The sequence below is a fragment of the Furipterus horrens genome, unplaced genomic scaffold (genome assembly GCF_987537825.1).
Source record: "Furipterus horrens unplaced genomic scaffold, mFurHor1.1.pri manual_scaffold_11, whole genome shotgun sequence".
Lineage (NCBI taxonomy): Eukaryota > Metazoa > Chordata > Mammalia > Chiroptera > Furipteridae > Furipterus > Furipterus horrens.
In genome coordinates, this window is record NW_028327181.1 from 59,501,360 (window position 1) to 59,526,376 (window position 25,017).

Sequence of the window (25,017 nt, forward strand, 5' to 3'; positions counted from 1 at the left end):
TTTCCACAATAATCCTGTGAAGGAAGTATTTTCCTCATTTTACAGATGAGGAAATGGAGGCCCAGAGAAGTACCCATAAGCCAAGCAGGGTGCTGGGATTCGAAACCATCTGTCCCAAGTTCATCAGCTTTCCACCCATTGCCTCTTTTAGGAGCTACTTACTTGGCTTATCTAGTATATGGGACAAATTAAGTCATTTCTGCACCCCCAGATTTTAACAGATGACACAAAACACCCATTCCCACTCCCCACCCCACCCCCAATGAAAGGCTCAGTTCCAAAGGTTAATTTGTAACTTGGTTGCTTGAAAGTCAGCATTTTTGTAAAGAAAGGCTCTCTAGGTTCCCAGACCAGCCCACAAAGAGCTCTTGGCACCCGGCAGCTCCCAGACTCCCATGGGGGGATATACATTCCCTCTCTCCCGCCCCCAAAGCCCAGGGCTTCCTGGATTAACCCTTCATGAAACTACGTTAGAACCCCATCAACCCCAGACACATCTCTAGGAAATGCACTCGGGATTCACTTTGAAGGCTGATGGGATTGGGTCCCTTTCCTGGACTGGGTCTGGCCCAGGCCTGGAGTTCTGGTGGGGGCTGAGCATGGGGGCTTGTGCTGCAGCCAAACTGAGAGGTCCAGGGGCCTGTGGTCTGAGCACAGAGGTAGCTTTGAGCCTGGAGGCAGAGGCACCAGCCCCTTATAGGCTGCATATTCGGAGACAGGGACCTTCAGGGTCCCTACCTCATTCACCTGCTACAGCCTCAGGGCTCTCACCTCTACCCCAGGGGTCTATCCTGAGTTTCATATGTATTTTCCGTTAAAAAACAAACAAAACACCTCCTTGTTAGAAATGTAATGTAGTATAAAGTTTACAAGGGACAAGTGTCCTATAGAGTTTATAACTAAGGGCGGCACCCCTTTGTCTCCCCTCAAGTCCCTCGCTATGCACCCTTAGAACTCTAGCCACTGCTTGCTGGTGTTTACCTTTGTACAGAAATCTCATGCTGATTCTATTTCTTGCTTTTTCAGTTTTATATATTATATGTTACAATAGCCACTGCCATCCTCCTGGGGACTCTCTGTGCCCCTCTTTTCTGTTGGATCTCCAGTATCCTGTGTTCCCAATATCCTCTTTCCTGGGTTTCTCCCTTGTTTGGTTGGAGCACATCCCCTAGTAGCTGCCTGAGAAAGAATGTATGGGACATAAGTTAAAAAAAAAAACATACACATGTCAGAAAATATGTTCATTCTACCATCACTGAGACTTAACTGGATATATTCATAAATCTAGATTAGGAATCATTCCTTGCCAGAATTCAGAAGATGCTTCTTCACTGTGTTCTGGCTTCAAAATCTGCTTAGAGAATTTCAGTGCCATTTTAATCTCTGATCCTTAGTATGTATCTGTATTTTTTCTCTTTGGAAGGTTTTTGGATTTTTTTTTCCCCTTTGGAATATTTATCTTGGTGTCCTAAAATTTTATAGGAAGGCTTGATGTAATTCCTTATTTTTTTATTTTTAAAGATTTCAGACATATAAAATAATACAAATATAATAAATACAGGAGTGGGCAAAAGGAAGTTTACAGTTATGAATGTTTAAAAATCTACATAGATGGCATCATGATGTACTTACATGATGCATTTACAGATAATTCTTCTGAATTCTGACAGGGAATGATTCCTAATCTAGATTTATATCCAGCCAAATCTCAATGACAGCAGAATGAAGAACATGTGTGGTTTTTTTTAAAAAGAGATCTCCGATACATTCTTTCTCAGGCAGCTATGTGCTCCAATGGTGAACCTACTTTTGCCCACCCCTGTATAATATATAATGGAATATTGTATTATAAATCCATCTGTCTGTCACCAAGATCACTAAAACATTACCAATAAAGTTGAAGTCCTTCCTTAATAGCATGTCTTCTTCTCAAGATGTATCTTGACATCTGTTGTTTATCCTTCCTGTGCATTTCTTTATTCTTTCACTGCATAAAATATATGTTAATACATAACACTGCAAATGTTTAAACTATCTTTGTATAGACGGCATCATGATGTATTTATCTTTCTGCCGTCTGTTTCTTTGCTCAGTCTTGTTTGTGAGTCATCTGAGTGTGGCCCTTATTTTCATCACTGCATGAAAGTCCGCTGTGTGCTGTATCACGATTATGTATCTCTTTTTCTGTTCATAGTATTTAGGCTGTTTCCAATATTTAGCCAATAAAAAGGTATTGCTCTAAACATTCTGTGCACGTGTCCTGGAGTCCATGTAGAAGAGCCTCTTTAGGGAAATGGTTCTTGGTTCTGCCCGTATGCTGGAGTTGTGTGGGGAGCTTTAAAAAATCCTGATGTCAAGGCTGTGCCCCAAATTGATTAAACCAGACTCTCTGGGGCTGAGTCCAGCAGGAGTGCTTGTATAGCTCCCCAAGTGATTCCAATGAGCGGCCAGTGGTGACAACCACTTCCCTGGACCAGTGCTACTCAAAGTGTGGTCCTCCAGCCAGCAGCACGGGCATTGTCACCCGGGAGCTTGTTAGACGTGCAGTCTCAGCCCCTGGCCCAGCCCTAGTGAGTGAGTAAGCGAGCACCTGTTTTAGCAAGACCGCAGGTGATGGGTGTTACACCAAGGCCGCAGGCCACGTGCAGCTTCATCTGCAGGTTAGTGACACGTGGCTGATCACGAGGGCAGTGGCCATCCACGTGGCTGTGCCAGGCCTTTGGTGGGTTCTTTCTCTAGGGAGCTTGTTTCCTTTAGTCCTAGGAAATATTCTTATATCATTTCTTCAAGAATTTTCCTCCCTGTGTCTTGTTTCTTGGTTTGAAATTCCTATTAGTTGGGCGTTGGGCCTTCTGCATGGCTCTCATCTTTTGGTTGTGCAATTTTCTTGACTTATTTCTTCTACTTCTACACCTTTGTTTTTGTGTTTTACATTCTGGGAGGTTTTCTCTCATCTTCTATTTCTTCTAATGCATTTTAAAATTTCTGCTATTATAGGAACCCAGTGTATGGGAGAACATATTCACCAATGATATAACTGATAAGGGGTTAATTTCCAACATATATAAAGAACTTACACAACTGAACACCAGGAAGGCAAATAATCCAATTAAAAAATGGGCAAAGACCTGAATACACGTAGACACTTCTCTAAAGAGGATATACAGATGGCCAACACACATATGAAAACATGTTCACTGTAACTAAGCATCAGAGAAATGCAAATGAAAACCACAATGAGGTATCACCCCACACCTATCAGAACGGCCATCATCAACAAATCAACAAATGTGGAAAGAAGGGAACCCTACTGCACTGTTGGTGGGAATGCAGACTGGTGCAGCCACTGTGGAGTTTTCTCAATTAATTAAAAATGGATCTGCCTTTTGACCCAGTGATCCCACTTCTGGGAATATATCCTAAGAACCCTGAAACACCAATTCAAAAGAACCTGTGCACCCTATGTTCACTGCAGTGTTATGTACAACAGCCAAAATCTGGAAACAGTGCAAGTGCCCATCAATAGATGAATGGATAAAAAAAGCTGTGGTACATTTACACAATGGAATACTATACAGCCATAAGAAGGAGTATTACCTTTTGTGACAACATGGATAGACCTAGAGATTATTATGCTAAGTGAGATAAGCCAGTCAGAGAAAGACAAATAGCATATGATCTCAATTATATGTAGAATCTAATGAACAAAATAGAAACAGAGGTATGAACACAGAGAACAGATTGATAGCTGTCAGAGGGAAGTGGGGAGCACTGGATGGAAGAAGGTGATGGGAGCCCTGACCAGTGTGCTTCAGTTGATGGATTGTCCCACAAAGTGAAAGGTTGTGGGTTTGATTCCTGGTCAGGGCACATACCTAGGTGGCGGGTTTGGTCCCTGGTCAGGGGTGCATACTGGAGGCAACCGACTGATGTTTCTAACTCACACATCGATGTTTCTTTCCCTTTCTTTCTCACTCCCTTCCTCTCTCTAAAAATAAATAAAATAAAAAAAGGAAGTTGAAGGGATTAGCTGAAGAACATACATGCATAACCCAGACACAGACAGCAATGTGGGAAAAACTTTCTATTACTTGCATATTTTAATTTTGAAGAGCTTTAACACTTCTTTTCTTTATAGGTTTATAGTGTTTTCTTTTTGTTTAATTTTTTTAGAGAGATGGGAAAGGAGAAAGAGAGGGAGAGAAACATCACTGTGTGGTTGCCTCTCCCTCATGCCCCCAACTGGGGACCTGACGCGCAACCTAGTCATGTGCCCTGACTGGGAATCGAACCAGCGACATTGGCTCGCAGGCCGATGCTCAATCCACTGAGCCACAGCAGCCAGGGCAACACTTCCTTTTTAAAAATAACATTCTTTTTCCTGTTTCATGGGTGAATATCTTCAGAGGGTTGTGTTCTGACCCCTTTCTTATGTACATAGGAGTCTCTGTATTTCAGTTGTGGGTGTTAGTCACTGTGGGTGTCCTTAGCTGTTCCCACTGACTGCGATGCAGCAAAGCTAATAGGAAGCTCTGCCTGCGTGTGCAGGGTTGGTGGACGGGGGTCTCACAGAGGTGACCGGGCAGAGACTGGGGGATCACCCATGTCAGGCTCTGTCCAGCTTTTCTCTTTTGTCAATTTCCCAGAGAGACACTCAATAATGCCCTGCTTTGGGGAACAGGCCCAGCTGTTAGCAGGGGAAGGGTGTGGAGCGTCCCCCCCATTAACCATAGCCTTTCCACATTCTTTGTCTGGCTTGGGGGGCCAGTTCAGACTCTTTCTAGTTCAAACCTGGCCAGCAAACCTGTCTTCTGCCGGGGTCAGGGGAGGGCAGGACAATCACAGGCCATGTGGGCTGGGAGAAGGGACTTCGGGGATCTAACCTCTTTCTTCCAGCAATACTGTTTTCACATGCATCCTGAACTTTCACCTTCAGGACACCTGCTCCCTCCAAGTTCTAAGCATTTGGGGGATTCTGCAGAGCAACTGGGCTTGTTCATGGTTGGTTTTCTCTCTTGCAGATGTTTTGGGAAGTAGTGAGAGGTGGTATTAAACAAGTTATACTGTCCATCTTCCAAAATTTTCATACCTTTCTTTTTTAAAAAAATTTTATTTATTGATTTTAGAGAGAGAAGCATCAATTTGTTGTCCCACTTGTTTATGTACTTATTGGTTCATTCTTATATGTGCCCTGACCAGGGACTGAACCTGCAAACTTGGTGTATCAGGACAACACTAACCAACTGAGCTACCTGGCCAGGGCCAGAACTTTCTTATTTACTGCTATCTTCCGTCCTATCTTTTTGTCTTTGTAGCTGATGCCATTTTCATTCCTTTATGCCATTTTAGTGGGAGTTTGTGGGCAGAGAAGATAAGGTTCAGTCCACCATATTTAACCAGAAGTCCTTGTCCATTTTATAAACATTTTTATATATGTACATACACATTTGTATAACTCATTTTATTTGTATGTGTAATTTTTTTTTTTTTTTTAACATAGATGGCCTTGCTTTTTCCAGTCAACGTTAGGTTTGTGAGCTCTTCACACACAGTCCCAGTTCATTCCTTTTGCTGCAGCTCAGGAAGTATCCCAGCAATCAATGTATCCCATTTTTTCCCATCCACATTTCTACTGATGCAGCTCAGAAACACAAGTGATCATGGCCTTTTGATGTACACACTGGCTCAGTGCAAATCCTAATCTTTATTTTCATTCTGAGGCAAAACTCAGGGAAGCAGTGAGGTTTTTTTTACCATCTGCCAGTAGCAACGTGAAAAAACTAACGGTGGGCGCTGAGAGCCTGGAGGGAAGGCCCTCTGAGGACTGGGGGAGAGGGGGTGCTGCGGGTGGAGAGGAAGGATGGCAGGTACTGACAACAGCACACACACAAACACGCATTTGCTCTCTCTTCAGGGAAGGGTTTTCCAGAAGCATTCGTCCGTGCTTTGAATTAAGTATTTTTCATGACAAACTGAACCTACTGAAGAGAAGTGAATTAATGGCTTAGGGGAGCCTTCAGCCCCAGCGGGGGACTGGGCTGGAGGCTGCTCTCCAGTGAGTGGATTCACACCTTCACCAGAGCCCTTCCCAGCTCCACAAGCAGGGGAGAGGCGGAGAAACCAGGGAGGCGAGGGAGGGCGTCCAAGAAGCAACTAAAAGCCAGGTTTCCACCGCAGCTCCTGGGCCACCCCAAGCCGGGGGAGGGTGCTGCTCCCAGCTCCCGGGGCCAAAGGCAGAGGGGAAGGGTCAGCGAGTCTCTCATCCCACTGCGCTGGGCTCCGCCGCTCACCTCCAGGGGCCAAGCTCAGCTTTGAAGGGTAACGCTCAGGGCTGGACTTCTTCCATTAATACAACCATGGAGAAGGCCCGCCTGTGCCCTCTGAAACTGCAGTGCGCGTGGGGGACCCCGCAAGGTGGGTCTGAAGGCCCTGCCAGCCCAAGCCCAGATGAGAGCCAACTTGAAATGAACACGGAGGGCAGACTGAGAAGGGGTCACGGGAAGACAATAAATAAAGGTCACAACTGAGTGGAATGGCTGGGTGGGGGTGAGGAGGGCTCCCAGGAGAGAAGAGGTGCAGAAAGGCACTGAGTGGGGGGCAGCAGACTTAGCCCCCCAAACACTGGCTGGCTGAGTCAGAGGTCATGTCCGACAGGGCTGGATGTGGGGCCTCCTGGGCTGGTCAGGAAGGAGCCAGGCGGGTGTGGCTCCAGCGTGAGACCCTTCTCTCTCAGTCTCTTCCATGTGGAAAGCCTGCTCCACGCACCAGCCAGGCCTCAGCCCCGGGCAGGCAGAGGGGGTCATCGGAGGCCACGTCAACAGCGGGGACTTGCCCAGGTGTGCCTTTTGCCTTTCAGGGAAAGAAAAAAAAGGCCACTGTAGGGTGAGCAGAGGCAGGGAACCTCCTTGGTGACAGCCTGACCTTCGGGAATGCAATAGAGGTGACAGCAGGAAAGGAGGGCTCCTTGCGGGAACAGCCCGGCACCCGAGGCAGCTTCCTGGTGTGAAACGGACGGGGCTGCGGTGGTGGGCGGAGGGCTGGCCGAGGCTCCGCTCTGCTGCGCTGAGCCATCTGGGGCGGGCTGTCTGCTCCCCGCGCTTCCTGGTGATCGTCGACACCCAGGCGGTCAGCACAGGTGACCTTCAATGCCAGACGGGGCAAATGCACACACAACTGTCCTCCAGGCCAGTCCTTTTCAAGCTGTGTCTCAGGCCCTGGGATCCCCTCTAGGCACTGGCCACAGTGTCCCCATGTATTCCTGGACATTTCCTAAGACCTGCTCAGGGTAGGCTCTCCACATGGACCCTGCATTTTACCTTCCCTGCAACCCCATGAGGGACATGATGTGGTCCTTACTTTAGGGACAACGAAACTGGGTGCAGAGAGATCAGATATTAGGTTTAGTCATATTGAATTGTCAGTAGTCAACTATTTTTTTAACTAGAAAAACGCAGTTTCATATGGTTCAATCTGATGGTTTGCCCCAGTTCACGTGTCTATGGGTGGCAGGGCTGGGACTAGAACCCTGGCCTGCTTGGTTCCAAACTGTGCCCTGCAGAGGATTTCAGGAAGCCAGAGGGAGGGGAGGGGGTCAACTCATGGCCACACCCATGGTTTTCCCTCTCCCTCAGACCTACCCACCTACTGCCTCTCTTCTGTGCCCTGCCCTGCAGCTTCTCAGGAATTTAGATGGGGAAGGGGGAGGAGGGGAGGTGGTGGGGAGGAGGAAGGGGGGCAGGCAGGGAGTGGTGGAGAGTGGGCGAGACCTCCCACTGGTTTCCTGCTGGGTGACAGCTGGGGCATCTAGTCTCCAGCAATGCATGAGCTGCAAGATCGGCTGCACCGCTGATCCACGCAGGCACCGTGCGCACTCTGGACCCTCTGGTCCCAGGGACGCCAAGTCCAGCTGGGGCTTCTTTCTTGAACGAGACTAGGGACCGAATATCACCTGCACAATTTTCTCTGGCTGGAGTGTGAGGAGACCTCTCCGCATCCACCGGCATGGTGGATCCCAGGCTGGCCAGACCAGAACAGCAGGCACGGGGTGGGGCGGGGGTGGTGGTGGCTTGAATTCTTGCCCTTGGTTTCCACGCCCATCAAATGGGGATGCTAAGCCTCCTGCCTATTCCTCCAATAGAACAAGATTTGACCTTGGCAGTGCAAGGGCAGGCCAGGTTCCTGAGCCAACAGCTCCAGTGGTCCCCAATTCTCCCTCTGATTTGGACCTGCCCTGGGCGGGGCTGTTTTGGGTGAGTTGATTTGGCTTCCTCAGCTACTTGGTAAGTTTCTGGAGGCCAAGGACTGTCCCCCACAGCACCTAGGACCCAGGCTGGGCACACTATGGGGTTTGGTGAGGGCTGGCTGGCCTGGAGCATGGTAGGTGCTCTGGAAATGGGAGTTACTGGGACTGTTACGGAGACAGGGAAATGAAAGCGTACATGTTTTATAAAGCTGAGGACAGTAGCCACCATTGTCACAATCACTGATAATGCACAGGGCGACGTCTACCATTATTAATTTGGAGTTCCTCTCTGTTTATTGCAGGCAGGGCGGGGTCTGGCACCTCTGTTCCCCCAGTGCCCGCCCAAAGCTCAGTAAACATGCAGAATTGAAAACCTCATCTACCATTTTCCAGTTCTGGAGCACCGAGTGGGAGAGGAGGAGGAAAGGGGGAGGAAGCTGGAAAGGGGAAGGTAGTGGGGGGCAGGCGGCTAGAAGAAGAGGCTGGGAACTCACCGGGGCTCTTTGGACCTGGCCCGGGAGGGGTGTCCCTCTGTGGGTCTGCAGAGCCTGTCCCGGTCTCGCTGGCCAGGCTGCTCTGGCTCCCTGACAGGTGGCTGGGTGGGCGGGCGAGCTCTATCTTGGGGGGCTCCATGCTGCCACCTGCAAGAGACCATGTGTGAGCCCTAAAGGCTCAGTGCTGGGCCCTTTGGACCTTAAATGGAGACAGGGATGAACTCAGCCTGGCAGCGAGCTAATGTGCAGCCTTCTCATGTGCGTTTGTGATGGCGTCTGTGAGACTGGCCGCCCAGAGCCCTTACCCTGGGAACTGCCACCCCCCGGCTCTCACACGGCTGCCCCGTTCTAGCTGGCCATGTTCTCTGGCCATTGCTGATTGGTCCACCACAACACATAGAAAGGCCACCAAATGGGCCCTCAGGTCTTTTCACTAAGGAACAAGTAAAGTCACCAACATGAAAACTGGCAATGAGGGGGATTTTTTCTTGCCTTCAAAGAATGAGGGTGTGGGTATCGGGAGGAAGGGTATATATTTCGGTGAACTCAATGGGTTATTAATGGCTGCCTTTACTAACTCAAGAATCCTCACTCAAATATGGCTGCTACTCCTTGCCCAGCCAAGAGAGCAGAGTTGGGGCCTGTTGTATTGGAGTTCATCTTCTCCTGTCCACTAGACCCTCTTGGTCAGAGCTGGGAGTCGGTGTGAGAGAGGGGACCAGAGCTCTGGGGGTGGTGGGGGGAGCATAGAACCTGCCCTGGAAACTGAGGCTGGTAGGACGTTTCCTTTACACTTTCCTAAGATAGAATCTTTGGCCTGAGGGGCCAAAGAGATCACCTCGTCCAGGAACAGTTCTTGTCTCTCATGTCATCTTCACTCATTGATATTGACTGCTTGGAAAACTGAGGCCACATCAGGCTTTGGAGGAAAATGCATCATGAGCAACTAGTCATGCCTGCCACGGGCACAGGAGTGGCAGCATAAGTACGTGTGCCAGGCATTTGCCCCTCTGATCTAGCCCAGACTGTCATCCCCAGCTGGAATTTCTTCTGTATCAGTGCCGGCAGGAGACCACCCAGCCCTTCGTCCCAGGATGGCTGCCTGGGGCATTCCATTCCAGTTAGGGGCAGTTATTACATGCTTTCTAGGCACTGAAATCAGCCTCACCGAACCATCTTTCAAATATCCCAGTTCTAACCCCTGGAGTAACTTTCAATGAAGCTGCTCCTTTTCCCAGGAAGGCCATGTGTGTGTTTAAAGGAGAGGAAAACGTGCCTCCCAGGCCTTGCCTGCACCAGCCTCAGGGCTCCTGCTCATTCTCTTAAAACAGCAGGGTCACCGAGGAGGGCTCAGAGATGTTAAATCTGGAGGAGCTCTGGAGACCATCTGCTCTGTCCCATTTGTGCTAATGAGTAGGGAATAGAGGCCCAAGAGGCCATAGCACGGGGATGGGTGCCCACCGCAGTCTGACGGCAGAGCTGAGCTAGTCGGGGAACTTTGTACGTGGCTTCCACAGTCTCATCATTCACGAGGCCAGACCTCACTGGTGATGCTCACGGGGAGCCAGGGGAGGAAGCCCAGGTGTGCAGGCCGAGGCGAGGGAGGCCACTGGACCTCCCCCTCTCCCCCCACTGAATATACACCGGAGCCTCCTTTCCACCCTGCTTTTTGGTGGTGCTAAGACTTGAGCTCCCAGTCGTCGCAGCCCCAGGAAGCAGAAAATCTACCCACACCAGCAATGTGCTTCCCATTCCCACACTTACCTGACTCCCTGCAGGACTTGTCACCTTTCCGGTCTCTGACCCCAGTGGGTAGGAGTCTATCCTCCAGGCTGGAGGAGCTGAGATCTGAGTCGCTGTCACTGTCACTGGAAACCACTGGAAAGAACGACACCAGCAGAGGAGGTCACGCCTTGTGGTCCCTGCCAGCAGGCATATTGGACAGAGGGGTCAGGGCATACCTCCCTCCTGCCAGGACAAAGTGGCACAGACCCTCAGCTGGCCCATGTGACTGGGGATGGGCAGCAGGCCACTCCTTTCTACAAGCCAAGGAGGTGAGTCCTGATGTGAGAAGCTCAGCATGACCAGCACCAGTGGGGGCTGCTCACCCTCGGCCAGCCCTCTCCACATGTCACCTGCTCCCTGTGCTGGAATCAGAAGTCTGTCACTGTGACAGGAGCCTTATTCCCTTCGGGGAAGGCACAGATGCCCCGAGCCTAGCACCTGGCCATGCCGAAAGGCAGAGGCGGTGCCCTATAGTCATGGGGCGATTCCAGTCCTCGCTGACCCTATGGGACACTCCCAGCATCTAACCCATGCTAACACACTGAAGCTTTGGAACAGCCCTGTCAGGTCAGAAAGAGAGTTACCCCCATTCTCCAGGGGAAAACTGAGGCACTTGCCCAATGTAATAAGTAGAGGAAACAGGATTTTAACCCTGGCGGTCAGGCTCCACAGCCTGTGTTCCCAGCCACCCCGATCCCATTGGAAGAACGGGACTGGGAGCCAGTGGGCCTGTGTTCTCTCCCTGGTCCATCCAGTGACTCACAGTGGGGCCTCATGGATGCAGCAGAGGGAGCCACTTATGGGACTGGAATCCCAGGAGAGGGAGGGGAGAAAAGCCCCCACAGTGAACACTCACTGTGGTAGAAATCCTCTTTTCTGGACTAAATGGAACCACATTTGGCTGGTTCATCACGGGTGGGAGTCATAATATGGGATATATTCATATGTTAAACATTCTATTTTAATTTTAAGCATAGAAATGTACATCCATTCGCCAAGCTTTTGACTTGGAGCTTGGGCACTTCTTTGGGATGGGCGCATTGGTCTTTTGTGCCTGAACGGCTCACGTGCTTGGCCGTCTTCGAGTCCAGGTCCAGGGCCTTTACGTGGGAGCCGTGCCAAAGGTGGGGCAGAGTGGGACGAGGGCACGGTCCTCTGCTTTCCTTTTCTTCTGCTCACTCTGGCTGTCCTGCCCACACCTAATTCAGCAGCTATTTTAAGCAAGTGGCTTCTATGAAGACTTTCCAAAGTCTTGGTTTTAACGAGACAACTCTTTGTCTTTTCTGATTCTTTTCATCAGTTTACATAATTTCTAATTACATGATGTAATTATAACAAGTACAACTGTACAGCAAGGTTTGGGATTACAGGCAAGCAGCTCTCACAGGCGGCTAACGCAGCGGATGGGGTAAGTCAGCGTGGTCACTCCAGGGGATGCAAAGTGCTGGTCACAGAGGGAGGGTAGGAGGGCTGAGCACTTTCTGCCAGGCACTGTGCTGGCTGGGTACCGAGCGAGCATTATCTTATTCAATCTGCCAAACAACCCTGTGCCACAGGGACCCATTTGGAGGGAGATGAGATTGGAAACAAAATTGATCTACACCAAGGGTGGCTAAGAGGTTTCATCTGACCCGCCAGATCCCTCTGGAGCAGCTGAGATCGCATTAAAATCCTGGTTGGCCAGGGCAATCCCCTGTGGGCACCAGAGGCGAAACAACAGGACCTCTGCCATGCAGCTTCCACCTGGATCTAGAGCCTTCTGGAAAGCTGTCACGCCTGCAGCCTGTGTCCCCTGGCAGCTAAAGGGAGTCACAGGTCCAAACCGAGCAACCAAAGGGTTGGAGCGGACTGACCATTTCAGCTCTAAGAGCTTCTCAACCTTGTGCTTCTAGAGCAGAGTGGCTGGCACGTAGCAGGTGCTTTGTGAAGCTCTGATGACCAGTTGGCTCTTCCCTCTCCCTTAACCCCATATCCTGACAGCTTCACCTCCTACATGGTTCTTGAATCAATGCTGAGCTCAAAGCCTCATGTCTCCAGCCTGGATTCCTGTGATAACCTCTCCCCCTCCCCCCTGCACAGCCAGGGATGCTCCAGCTAATACTCAAGTCCTAGTCACCCCTTTCAAAGGCTCCTCATAATCTACAGGAGCAAGCCCAAGCTCCTTTGTCTGCTTGTCCAGCCTCATCCCATACAACTTGCTCTCCTATCCCAGGGTCCTCCGTCCCACTGGCTTGGACCTCCTGCCAAACTGCCCGCTAGCACCGCCTGCCCACGTCTGCCCAGAATGCCTCGCCCATCGCTCTTCTCCTGGCTTGGGCAGATACCACCTCCTCCAGGTCTGGCTGGCTGAACGCCCTGTGCATTCTGCTACCCCTGCACCAACCACTTCCTGATGTATATGTTTGTGCGTGTGTTTCCCTCAGCAGAATTGAGGCTCCTTTCCGGCAGGGGCCAAACTGCACCCCAAATCAAGCTGGGGTGCTTCTCCTGCAGAGCCTGACCCACGTGGGTGTGGCAAGAGTGAGGCTAAGCTCATTGGGCCCCGCTATGCGTTGTCTACTCCAGGATCTGGCCTTCTCTGCCCTGTTTCTTTCCCTCCCCCAACCTCAAGGAAGGCTTCTTGGGCTTTTGTGATATAGAATCAAGAGGAGACAGGGGCTGGGAGGAGTGGTGGTCCATATGCCCCTTTCACACTATTTGAGAAATGCAAGTCAAAGCCTGACTTACTTTGCAGTCGCTTTTCGGGTCCTGGACTAGGTTTCTATGATCATGATTCCACTGAGACCAGACAAAATTGGTGCTGGTTCTATAAGCATTTACGTATTTTTGACTCACTGGCTGACTCAACACCAACCCCATGGGTCCCCAGACAGAGGGAGTGGGAGGTGCTGGAGACAGCTGCACAGGGATCAGGGAGGATCCTGCCCTGGCCCACCCCCAGCAGCTGGGGCTGGGGCCAGCAGCCAGGGAAGCAGTGGGAGCCCCTTGGGAGCGCACGGTGATGGATCTCACATTGGTTTCCCATCTCTCTGGCAGAGGCGCTCAAGGGTAGGTAATCTATTCATCCCTTCTGAGTTGGAGTGTCCCATCTCCCACATGCTTGACATGCAGGGCCTCATAAATCTGGGGCACGGACGACATGGGGCTCCACGGTGTTAAAACAACTCCAGGATCCTTTCATGTTAATCGGCAGATGCCCCCAAAGCACAAAAGTACCAAAAACTCAAAAGGGACCATGGGAGGGAATGTCCCAGGACCCGGTTACAGCGGCACGCTCATTTATCACACTTCTCTACCCTCCGCCCCTTCAGCCATCTGTCGCACCTGGTCCAAGCGTCAGGCTGGGCGTGGGTGTGGGTTTCAGTTGCCAGAAGCCTGTGCTGGGCTGTGCGCTGGGAGAGCAGGCTTTGCTGGGAGGGGTGTGCCTTGTCCAAAGCACCCACCCTGGAGGTGGGCTCGGGTGCCATGTCACTGAGATTCCATGGGGCACCTATGCTGGACAAGGTTTCTAAAAAATAAAACCTCCTCAAGTGACAGTCTGTGGGTTCGCTGTCTGTGTGCTTGTAGACTCTGTGGCTACAGCCTGGGAAGGGGCGGAAGGCCCCGGGTGACAATGAGCTCACAGAGGCATCATGAGCAGAGAGCAGCCCCCCAAGGAGACTCCCTTGGCTCAAACATCTTTGCTCCTTGTGTCTGGGATTCCGAAGGGAGGCCAGCCCAGGGCACGGCGCTTCGAGGGCTTCGGGAAACCCAGCCTTGGCTCATTTGCCATTCGGTCGCCGTAGCTGCTTTTCTCCCTCACAGCAGCTGTGACTGTAAATCTTTCAGGTCTATTAACAAAGCGTTTAGCCTCATAAGTCTTTTGGCCCTTGCTCTTCCATCCTCAACAAAACACTCTGCATACCTGAAGGCTGATTTTCCCCCCTCTAATTCCCCAACGGTGGAGTCTGGGCCAGCTCAGTGATGAACGATTGTATTCTGCTCACACCTGATTTTTCATGTTGATGGGAAAAACCTCAGGAGGAAGACTGTCCCAAGAACTTCCCCAAGCAGGCATCACCAGATGGATTCACCTGGGCTTTGCCATGAGGCAGGGGGAAGGAGGACCCTCCCCTCCATGGGCCTGGGCCCCTGGACCACTTGTTTGGGGGCCTGACATCCCCGAGACTTCCCTGTCATGCCCCAGAAAGGCTGTCTGTTGATAAGGATGAAAGCCTTCGACAACCATGCCCAGTTCTCTGCGGGTAGACCAGCCCCCCCGCCCCCCAGCTCACTCTTGGATGGATTTGCAATTTGACTGTCTCCATGGAAACTCAAGAGTTTTGGCACTTGAAGGTGGGGGGAAGTCCTCCCTTTTGTAAAGTCTTTCTAGACCGTCTGAAAGGACAGGTGTGGCAGCTGCAGTCCTGTGGAGAGACTGGCCACTTGACCTCACGGGCCTATGCTGGGATTTGGGGGACGGGCTTCCTGGCTCTGTTCTGCCACCACCTCTCTTTGTGACCTGGGCACCTCTCAGGGTTTCATCTCACACAACCCAGACAGCTGCTCCGGGTCTGAATTCTAGGATCCACCTTCGGGTTAGCTTTGTTCCATCAGTGGAGAGACCCCAACACGCCTCTCTGGTTGAGAGGCAGGGAGATGTAATTTCCAGACCACACAATGCCCACCTCCCTGGCACAGGACAGCGGCAGCCTAGGAGCTTGGAAGGCACTTGTGAGCTGCTACTGCTCTGCTTGGAGGCTCCCAAAGCCCCCAGAAATTATGGGAATTAGGAAGAGAGATATTTTCAGCAAACACTCTGCCAAGGCAAAGCAGATGGTGGAAAGTTTTGCATACTAAAAACAATGAAAATTTTTTTAATGTGAAGGAAAAATGATAAGGCGCTGGGGAAAGCATAGACACCCCCCAATTAGCCTTACGCAGCCCATCAGGCTGGCATGGCTGTGGAGGGGAGGCCCAAGCTGTCCCCACTGGGCCAGGTGAGGGCCGGGCCCACAGCCTGAAATCCTACAGAGACGCCTGGCAAGTCCGGGCCTCCATTTGATGGCAGCGAAAGGGACGTGTTGGGTGGTGAAGGGGCATCAGCTGAGTCAGACACACAAGTTCTGTTCCTGGCTCTGCTACTTACCTGCTGTGTAACTTTGGGCCAGTTTCTTCACCTCTCTTTGCTCAGCAGGTACATCCATGAAATAGGGGATGATGGGTCCCTTTCTGGGCTGTTGGGAGCACTAAAAGGGGTCACACAGGCAGCGTCTGGCACATGGTAGGTGCTTGATAAAAGGGAGCCACTTTACTCAAGGGGGCAGCCTGAACTCACGGCCCGCACCTCCTGGTGCAGGGCTTGCCTCCGGGGTCACCGAGGTCAGTGCCAAGGCCAGCCTCACAGGGATGGACTCACTTTTTCCAAGGGCACTTAGGTTCCCAAGTCGTGCTTCATAGGATGTTGAGGACACTAGATGTCTTCAGTGGCTGTTTGGAGGCCGAGCTGGGATTGGAATGAACCCAGGCCTTCCTCTCGCTGGGATCCCTGTCCTTTCCCGCTCAGCTGCTATGCATGGCACCCGTGGGGCAGCCTCACCCAGCGGCTCTGCGCCCTCAGAAGCCCCTGCTCCAGGCAGGCCAGGCCGTTCTCTGTTTCCCCCACAGGCCCTTTGCCCATTAGAGGCAGGGGCTTTGATGTGGGAGAGAAGGACTTCTGTTCACCCCCAGCATCTACGGTTCATTTCTCTGTCCCAGACGCTCCTGGGCGCATATTGTCACTCCTCTGAACCTCAATCTTCTCATCTGTAAAATGGAGGCAATAATAGCTACCAATAAAGTAAGCTCAAGGAGTACAGAGGGCATTGCAAGTTTAAAAAGTTATGCAAGCCTATAAAACTAAAAAAAAAACCTCACTTGAGGATATATTTATTGATTTTAGAGAGGAAGTAAGAGAAAGGCAGAGAAACATTGATGTGAGAGAGAAACATTGATCAGTTGCCTCCTATACATGCCCAGTCAGGGATGGAACCCCACAACCTAGGTATGTGCCCTGACTGGGAATCAAACCAGAAACCTTTTGGTGTACAGACAGTGCTCCAACCAACTGAGTCACTCGACCAAGGCAAACCTATAAGTATTTTTAAAAATTTAAATCCTATTCACCCTCCGGGAACGCATCTGAATTGTGCCTCTACTGAAGTCTCTCCAGGCTGGGGGTGGGGAGTGGGATGGGGGGCAGGCCCTCCTTCGCTCTCCCCATGACTGCTGGGCAGTTCTTGCCCCTCTCAGACACCATCTGGCATTGAATTTCTTTCCCTACGAATGCCTGCCTTGACTCCAACTGCTCCTGGCACTACTCGAGGGCGGGGCCACATCTTAATCCTCAGCTGGCTCCTTCCCTCAGCCCCAGCCCTGGGCCTGGGCCCGAGCGGGCACTCAGGATACACTTGCTGGCTGCTGGTTGAAGAGCCCTCCCCTGGAGAGGATACCATACTGTGTGGGGCTGGGAGGCTGGACCGTGGTCAGCAAGCAGTGGCAGCAGCTCTGTCTCCAGAAGGGTCGGGCTTTCCACCAAGTAGGTACCTCCTCTCAGCCTCCCTCTGAAGGACACTCAAGTGGGATGAACCAGGCAGCTGGTGGCCTCAGCCTGAGACAGGGACAGGCTCATGGGGGAGGGGCTGTCTGAGGCCAGTTGCCATGGACACAGGATGAATGGGTCCTGGGGGGTGGGGGCGTGGGGACAGCACTGTTCACACAGAGCCTGCTCTTCTTCCAAACCCAAGCCGAGGCCCTGCCAGAGAAGCAGGCTCTTCCTTTGTTGTGGAAACTCTCTTTGGGGCCCTGGAGAGTCAGGGCCTGGACCAGGGGAAAGATGGCCCCTAAAGCTAGGGAGGGGCCAGGTGGTGGCAGAGGGCTAATAACCCCCCTCTGCAGCTCTGGGTGGCCTTCGCTGGCCAGCCACCTGCCCACCCTGTGAGGTGGGGAGGGTCACAGGAAACCCTCCTTCTTCCGTCCCCCTCCCAGGCTGCCAAAGGAGACATCAACAGGGACAGCCCAGACCAGGCTAGGAATTAAGAGCTGGAGACTGGAGGGTTTTCTGTGCTTGTTTATTCATTCACCATTGATTTTAATTAACTCCCTCCTTCAGGCTCACAGATAGGAGGCATCGGATAATGAAGACAAATCCTCAAATCAATAGTGATGTAGTCGCCAGCACCAAAATCCTGTGGTCCTATCCTTGCTTGAGGGGCTCCAGATAGAACAGGAGATGGATGGATGGAAGATAAGAATAGCTGCTTTCAGAGAGAATATGATATCCTGAAGGAGGGCCAGTGAGTGGTCAGGGAGGGCTTCCTGGAAGAGGTAGAATTTAAAGATAGGCTTGATTTATAATAGGAATGATGGGACCTGCATGGGCCCAGCATTTCTGACAGAGAATAGGAAAGGGAAAGGCGAGAGGTGGGCTTCTCTGGGGCCAGGACAGCCCTACTGGCTCAAGAGAAAGGCTCAGACACTTAAGGGAGAAGGGGCTAGTCTGGTTTAGATGTGCTCTGACTATTCTTCTCTGGCAGATTATTGCTCCTGACTGATGGGAGAGAGGACACCAAGCAAGTCTTACCTCCTGCCTACTCCTTTGCTGGGATGAAAAATGTGCCTTAGCTTCAGCTCTCTCCAACCTTCTTTCTGTCTCTGTGTCTTTTCCTTTGTCTCCTTGTGCTTCTCTTGCTGATGTTAAAAAAAAAAAAAACTCTGCCTTTTCCTCTCTCATGTGTCTGTGTGTCCCTATGTGTTCTCAGTCTTCTAGGGTTTGTCTCTTGGTTCTTCCTTCTCTGTCTTTGTCAGTTTCTCTTACTCTCCAGTCTCATCTCTCTGCCTCTCTGTCTCTGTCCCTCTTCACCCAGGCCTCTCTGTCACATGCCTTCAGCGTCCGGCTTTCTCGGCCACTGAGATTCACCTGGCTATGGAATCGCAGCCCCTGCTCCGGCCCAGGAGGTCGGGGCTCAGGGATGGAGTGTAGGGATCGGCTGCTGGGTCTGCTTGGACTCAGGGCAGGCCAGGCTGGGGAGGCCTGGCCCGCCCTCCTGTAAGGAGATCGGCAGGCACAGAGAACCTTCCAGCCTCTGCTGCTGAGCCTGGACCCGCAGCGGGAAATCAGCTTCAGCTCATCTGAGCAGCTGCCTTCACCCTGTGATGGACAGGAGGCCCCCGGAGGGAGTTGCTGAGCTGAGTGGAGCTAGCACTGTTATCTCCTAAGGCTTTATTGGAGTCAGACAGGACAGGCGGGTCCAGATTTATTCACTTCATCCAGCTCCCCAAAGGCTGAAAAATCTAGAGTGAGCAGAATTAAGTTGTAGGCTTACTTGGTGAGGCAGGTGAGAGGCTGGGGAGGGTGTGCTTTATTGCACAAGGTGGAGCCTAGCACAGGTCTGGCATATGTGAGCTGAACCGAAGCCAGTGTCTCATTTGGGGGTCTGGGCCCTACTTTTCTATTTCAGCTCAGACCAGGGGCAAGGAGCCCCCAGACCTCACCTTGCAGCTGGAGTCAACCAATCAGCTGAGGCTGTCATCAGGTTTGGGCAAATCTGAAGCGACAGCCGTGCCCCTGACCTCAGTAGTGTGGCTAATGAGGGCCTTCTGGTCTTGAAAAATTAATCCGCAAGCAGCCAAGATGGGCAGGAGGGCTGCTGGGGGCAGGGGCGGGGCAAAGGCCGTTTCATGAAGCCCAGGGCTTCTGTTCTGGGGGTGGCCCCTCCATTCAAACCCACCGGCATTGGGCTAGTGTTCGGCTTCACCAAGGGCTCTGAAGGTCCTGACAAATTAGTATGCATGGGCTTCTCCTTCAAAATACAGCTACACAAGGGACAGGTCCCAAATAAATAAAATCAAAAATGAAAGAGGAGAAATCACAACCGATACCACAGAAATACAAAGAATTGTAAGAAATTACTATGAACAACTATATGCCAAGAAATTTGACAACCTGGGTGAAATGCAAAAATTTCTAGAAACATATAATCTTCCAAAACTAAATCAAGAAGAAGTAGAAAGCCTGAGTAGACTGATAACAACTAGTGAAACTGAAACAGTAATCAAAAACTCCTGGCACACAAAAGCCCTGGACCGGATGGCTTCACAGGCGAATTTTACCAAGCATTTAGGGAAGAGCTAACTCCTATTCTCCTCGAACTATTCCAAAAAATTCAAGAAGAGGGAAGACTCCCAAACTCTGTCTATGAGGTCAGTATTATCCTAATTTCAAAACCAAGTAAAGACACAAGAAAGAAAGGAAACTACGGGCCAATATCACTGATGAGTATAGATGCTAAAACCTTCAACAAAATATTGGAAAACCGGATCCAACAATACATTAAAAAGATCAATATACCAATTCATCCAGGGATGCAAGTGTGGTATAATATACTCAAATCAATAAACATAATATACCACATAAACAAAATGAAAGACAAAAATCACATGAGCACATCAATAGATGCTGAAAAAGCATTTGATAAAGTACAGCACCCATTTATGATGAAGACACTCAGCAAAGTGGGAACAGAGAAAACATACCTCAACATAATAAAGGCCATATATGAGAAACCTACAGCCAGCATCATGGTCAAGGGGCAAAAATTAAAAGTTTCCCCCCTAAGATCAGGAACAAGACAAGGCCGTCCGCTTTCACTACTTCTATTTAACATAGTGTTGGAAGTTCTAGCCACAGCGATCAGAAAAGAAAAAGAAATAAAAAGCATCCAAATTGGAAAGGAGGAAGTAAAACTCATTATTTGCAGATGACATGATAGTATCCATAGAAAACCCTACAGGCTCCATCAAAAAACTACTCGACCTAATAAGTGAATTTGGCAAAACAGCAGGATACAAAGTCAATATTCAGAAATCGAAGGCATTTTTGTACACCAACAATGAAATATCAGTGATAGAAACTAGGAAAAAGATCCTACGTACTATAGCAACAAGAAAAATAAAGCGTCTAGGAATAAATTTTACCAAGGAAGTAAAAGACCTGTACTCGGAAAACTACAGAACACTGAAGAAAGAAATTAAGGAAGATGCTGCCCTGGCGGGTGTGGCTCAGTGGATTGAGTGCCAGCCTGCATACCAAGAGGTTGCAGTCAGGACACAGGCCTAGGTTGCAGGCTGGGCCCCCAGTTGGGGGCGTGCGAAAGGCAACTGATCGATATTTCTCTCTCCCTTCCTCTTTCTCTAAAAATAAATAAATAAAATCTTTAAAAAAAGAAAAATTAAGGAAGATAGAAATAAATGGAAGCATATACCGTGCTCATGAATCGGAAGACTTAACATCATTAAAATGTCCATAGTACCCAAAGCAATCTATAGATTCAGTGCAATCCCTATTAAAATATCAATGACACATTTCACAGAATTAGAACAAATATTTCAAAAATTTACATGGCACCCAAAAGGACCCCTAATAGCCTCAAAAATCTTGAGGAAGGAGAACAAAGTAGGCGGGATCACAATACCTGATATCAAACTATATTATAAGACCATTGTAATCAGAACAGTCTGGTACTGTCACCAAACAGCAATTGTGGTCCTGCTGCCCACTGCCACCCTCGAAGCAAAATTCCAGAGGCAAAGGTTTGGTGATAAAGGGAATGAATTTTTATTCAAAAGCAGTCACTTAAGCCTATCAAGTCACAGCTTTAATCCCCTAAACCGGCTGCAAGGCTTTTTTTTCTGGAATCACATTGAACAGTGACAATTTGATGGGTCTTTCTTGCTTGTAAATTGAGCATCTCTGATGATGTCACAGATCCAGTTTAAACTTCCAAATAAAAACAAAACTTTGAGGACAGTTAGCTGTATTAAACTGATGTCCACTACTGAGCATTGTGATGTTCCTTGTTACGTGATTTTCCTCCTTAAGATCACCCTCACTGCCCGCAAAGGCACTGCATCAAGTCCAGTTTTCATTTTGCCTGAGCGTCTGCGTAAACACAAGAGCGATGACGGATCACAGAGGGTCTTTCAGTCTGCTTTGCCCTAACTCACAGAAGGAACCTACAGGTTGAGCCTTAGTCCGTCCTCAGGGCACAGAGGACAGGTCACAGCCCTGCCATCTGGCTTTTCCTGCAGTACCCATCTTCCTCAAGTTCTCGAGGTTCCTGTCATGTCTTAAGGTCCCTTCTACCCATCTTTCAGGAAAGCAGCCTTCGTTCCTTCCCTGGAAAGACTGCCATGAACCGCACGACCAGACAAGGTACCAGGCCCCTTCTCCACTGGGCCTTCGTTAGCCTTGAAAGCCAATATCAGTTCCTCCAGGCTTTCTGGTAACAACCAGAGTCCAGTCGTGCCCCCTTCAGGCATGGCATTCCAGTCAAAGTATTAATGAATAAAACCACCAATGGCAACTGGTCTTGCTGGTTTTATGCAAAGAAACCTTATGCTATCACTCACTCCTTCAGAGTGCCAAATTCTGGAGGGATCAGGTAGGGAGAAAAATACAAAGTGTGAAGGAAAATCTTTGTCCTTCTAATATCCACCAACACAACATCTCCATGCCTCATACCTTTCATTGTTGATTTTCCACTTCATGTGACATTTTAACCTCCCTGGGAAACCTCAATTTCCTTCTGAAACTGAAGTAAAGCAAAGTCCAAAGTAAAGACTGAGTTCCAAAAGAAGAGGGCCTGGACCTAGCCTAAGACTCTTGTCTCATTTCCCACTGGTCTCACTGACCGGTCACACAGGCGACCTGTCCTAGGTCCCAAATGCCTCACTGGGAGAGGCCCTCTCTTGCCTACCAGTGTGTCCGCTGGTCTCCTGGCACAGACATGACCTCTCACCACCCAGTCTCATGGCAGAGAGATGCTCTCTTGCCACAAGCAGGATTCTGCTGGCACCAAATGACCCTTTCCTAGGTCCTAAATGGCAAAGGCATTCCCTCCAACTGGCTTCACAGATGACCTCTCCTAGGTCCCAATGCCCAAACATCAGAGGCAGAGGATCCTTGATATATCCAAAACAATGAAGTTAAAACCATGTCCCCGTAAGATGAGAAACCAAGCAAGCAAAGAATAATCATACCCAAGAGTGAGGTTTCCTTTCCTTCAGGTCTAAAACTTTCACAACCTTTCTATATACCTTCACTCATTCAGATTTAGCCATAAGTCACTTCCAATTATTGTTCTTTTCCACACTCGGAAGGACCATACTCAAACTCAGTATTGGCAGCTAAGAGTGCCTAGCTTTACAAGTGCATGAATAAAGCAAAAGAAACATTGTCACCCTGTATTGGGGGTCACTGTCCTTTTCTGGAAGAGGAATTTCAAATCTCCTTCTGAAGTGTGGGTCCAACTTTCCTTTTAGCCATGCATGGGCCACCGGTCCTCACAATCCAAAACACAGGTAGGCCATACGATGTTAACAATAATTAATCAATACTTCCTTGGTCATTGGGTGATAACAGTAAATACTCCAGTGCTCCGAAAGCCTACCCAGAGGACCCCCTCTAGGAGCCAGCACAGAACTGCCCTTATTGGCCTGGACGTACAGGACAAAAGCTATCATCAGAAAAGTCCAAAAAACCGGAGACCATATAAACAAAACTGGTATCCATGACTCCCTTATTCCGGAGTACTCACACACAAATCTTCCGTTAACCAATCTCTCAAACCTGGTTCCCACACAATGGCTTTCCCCAAAGCAGGTCTGCACTGGACCTCATTTCCTTTTCACCAGCCAGGCGTGTTTAGGCAGCCAAAGCCTTGAGTGGACAGGCAGAAAAATCCCCAGAGACTGGGAAACCCCACAGTCCAACTCTCGGGGCTGAGCGGCCACAGGCAGTTAGGGTCTCTTTGGGGTGGCCATTGTTTCAACTGCATGATCGTACAGTAACTTAGGGAGCCAGCTCGGAAGCCAGAAAAGCTCCTAGCCCTCTTTTTATTTCCATTGGCTCTGAAGGCATTCAGCTTCTTGGCCATCCTGTCCTAGACTGCTTTCCGTTGCCTCGGCAAACTCCTCCTACGGCCCCTTCTGCTTCTCCCCAGGGATCTTAACTAGATCTCTCTGTATCAGTGCTGGCATAAGAACAGTGGAACAAAACAGAGAGCTCAGAAATAAACTCAGGTCTCTATGGCCAATTAATATTTGACAAAGGGGGCAGGAGCATAAAATGGAGTAAAAACAGCCTCTTCAATAAATGGTGCTGAGAGATCTGGACAGGGACATGCAAAATAATGAAACTAGAACACCAACTTACACCATACACCAGAATAAACTCAAGATGGACATGCCCTGGCTGGTGTGGCTCAGTGGATTCAGTGCCAGTCTGTGGACTGAAAGGTTGCCAGTTCGATTCCCAGTCAGGGCACATGCCTGGGTTGCGGGCCAGGTCCCCCGTTGAGGGTGTGAGAGAGGCAACTGATTGCTGTTTCTCTCACACATCATGTTTCTTGCCCTTTCTCCCTCCTTTCCCCTCTCTCTAAATAAATAAAATCTTAAATAAAAAAAAGGATAAAATACTGAAATGTAAGCTGTGACACCGTCGAAGTACTAGAGGACGACATAGGCAGTAAAATCTCAGATATCCCACGTAACAATATTTTCACTGATGCACCTCCCAGGACAAGGGCAATAACGGAAAGAATAAAAAAATGGGACTATATCAAACTAAAAAGCTTCTGCTCCGCTAAAGAAAACATCAGCAAAATGAAAAGGGAACCAACCATATGGGAAAACGTATTTGCTAATGATACCTCAGACAAAGGATTGATCTCCAAAATATATAAAGAACTTACATGACTCAACACCAAGAAGACAGACAACCCAATTAAAAAATGGGCAAAGGACCTGAACAAACACTTCTCCAAGGAGGACATATAGAGGGCCCATAGGCATATGAAAGAATGCTCAACGTCACTAGCCATCAGAGAGATGCAAATAAAAACCACAATGAGATACCATTTTACACCAATCAGAATGGCCATCATCAACAAATCAACAAACAACACGTGCTGGAGAGGATGTGGAGAAACGGGAACCCTACTGCACTGCTGGTGGGAATGCAGACTGGTGCAGCCACTGTGGAAAACAGTATGGAATTTCCTCAAAAAACTAAAAACGGAACTGCCTTTTGATCCAGCAATTCCATTGTTAGGATAATACCCAAAGACTCCTGAAACACCAATTCAAAAGAACCTATGCACCCCTATGTTCATAGCAGCCCTATTTAGAATAGCCAAGTGCTGGAAACAGCCTAAGTGCCCATCAGGATTAAAAAACTGGTACATTTACACAATGGACAGCATGTATGGAACTGGAGAGTATCAACCTAAGTGAAATAAGCCAGGTCGTGAAAGATGGGAGCTACTCTACTACCTGCCAGAGATTCCTCCATAAAGTTTCAGCCCTTGGCTTTGGAACTGTAGGATATGAAACCTGCAAGACAACAGGCTCTCTGTCCCAGCCTCTCATCCCCATCCCACTCATGAGAAAACCAAGACCCACCAAAACTGAAGTTTTCTT

General features: G+C 49.6%; 1 protein-coding gene across 1 annotated transcript in view; it reads right to left on the minus strand.

Annotated features, from left to right (window-relative positions):
- Positions 1-5,684: 5,684 nt before the first annotated feature.
- The window catches only part of RPH3AL (rabphilin 3A like (without C2 domains)), a 117,784-nt gene continuing 98,451 nt past the window's right edge, over positions 5,685-25,017 (minus strand). The window contains exons 7-9 of the mRNA XM_090292952.1: positions 10,501-10,614; positions 8,737-8,883; positions 5,685-6,849 (exon numbers count right to left, since the gene is read on the minus strand). Coding sequence (XP_090149078.1) covers positions 6,815-6,849; positions 8,737-8,883; positions 10,501-10,614 — 296 coding nt within the window. The 3' untranslated portion in view covers positions 5,685-6,814. The remainder of the gene's footprint in view (positions 6,850-8,736; positions 8,884-10,500; positions 10,615-25,017) is intronic.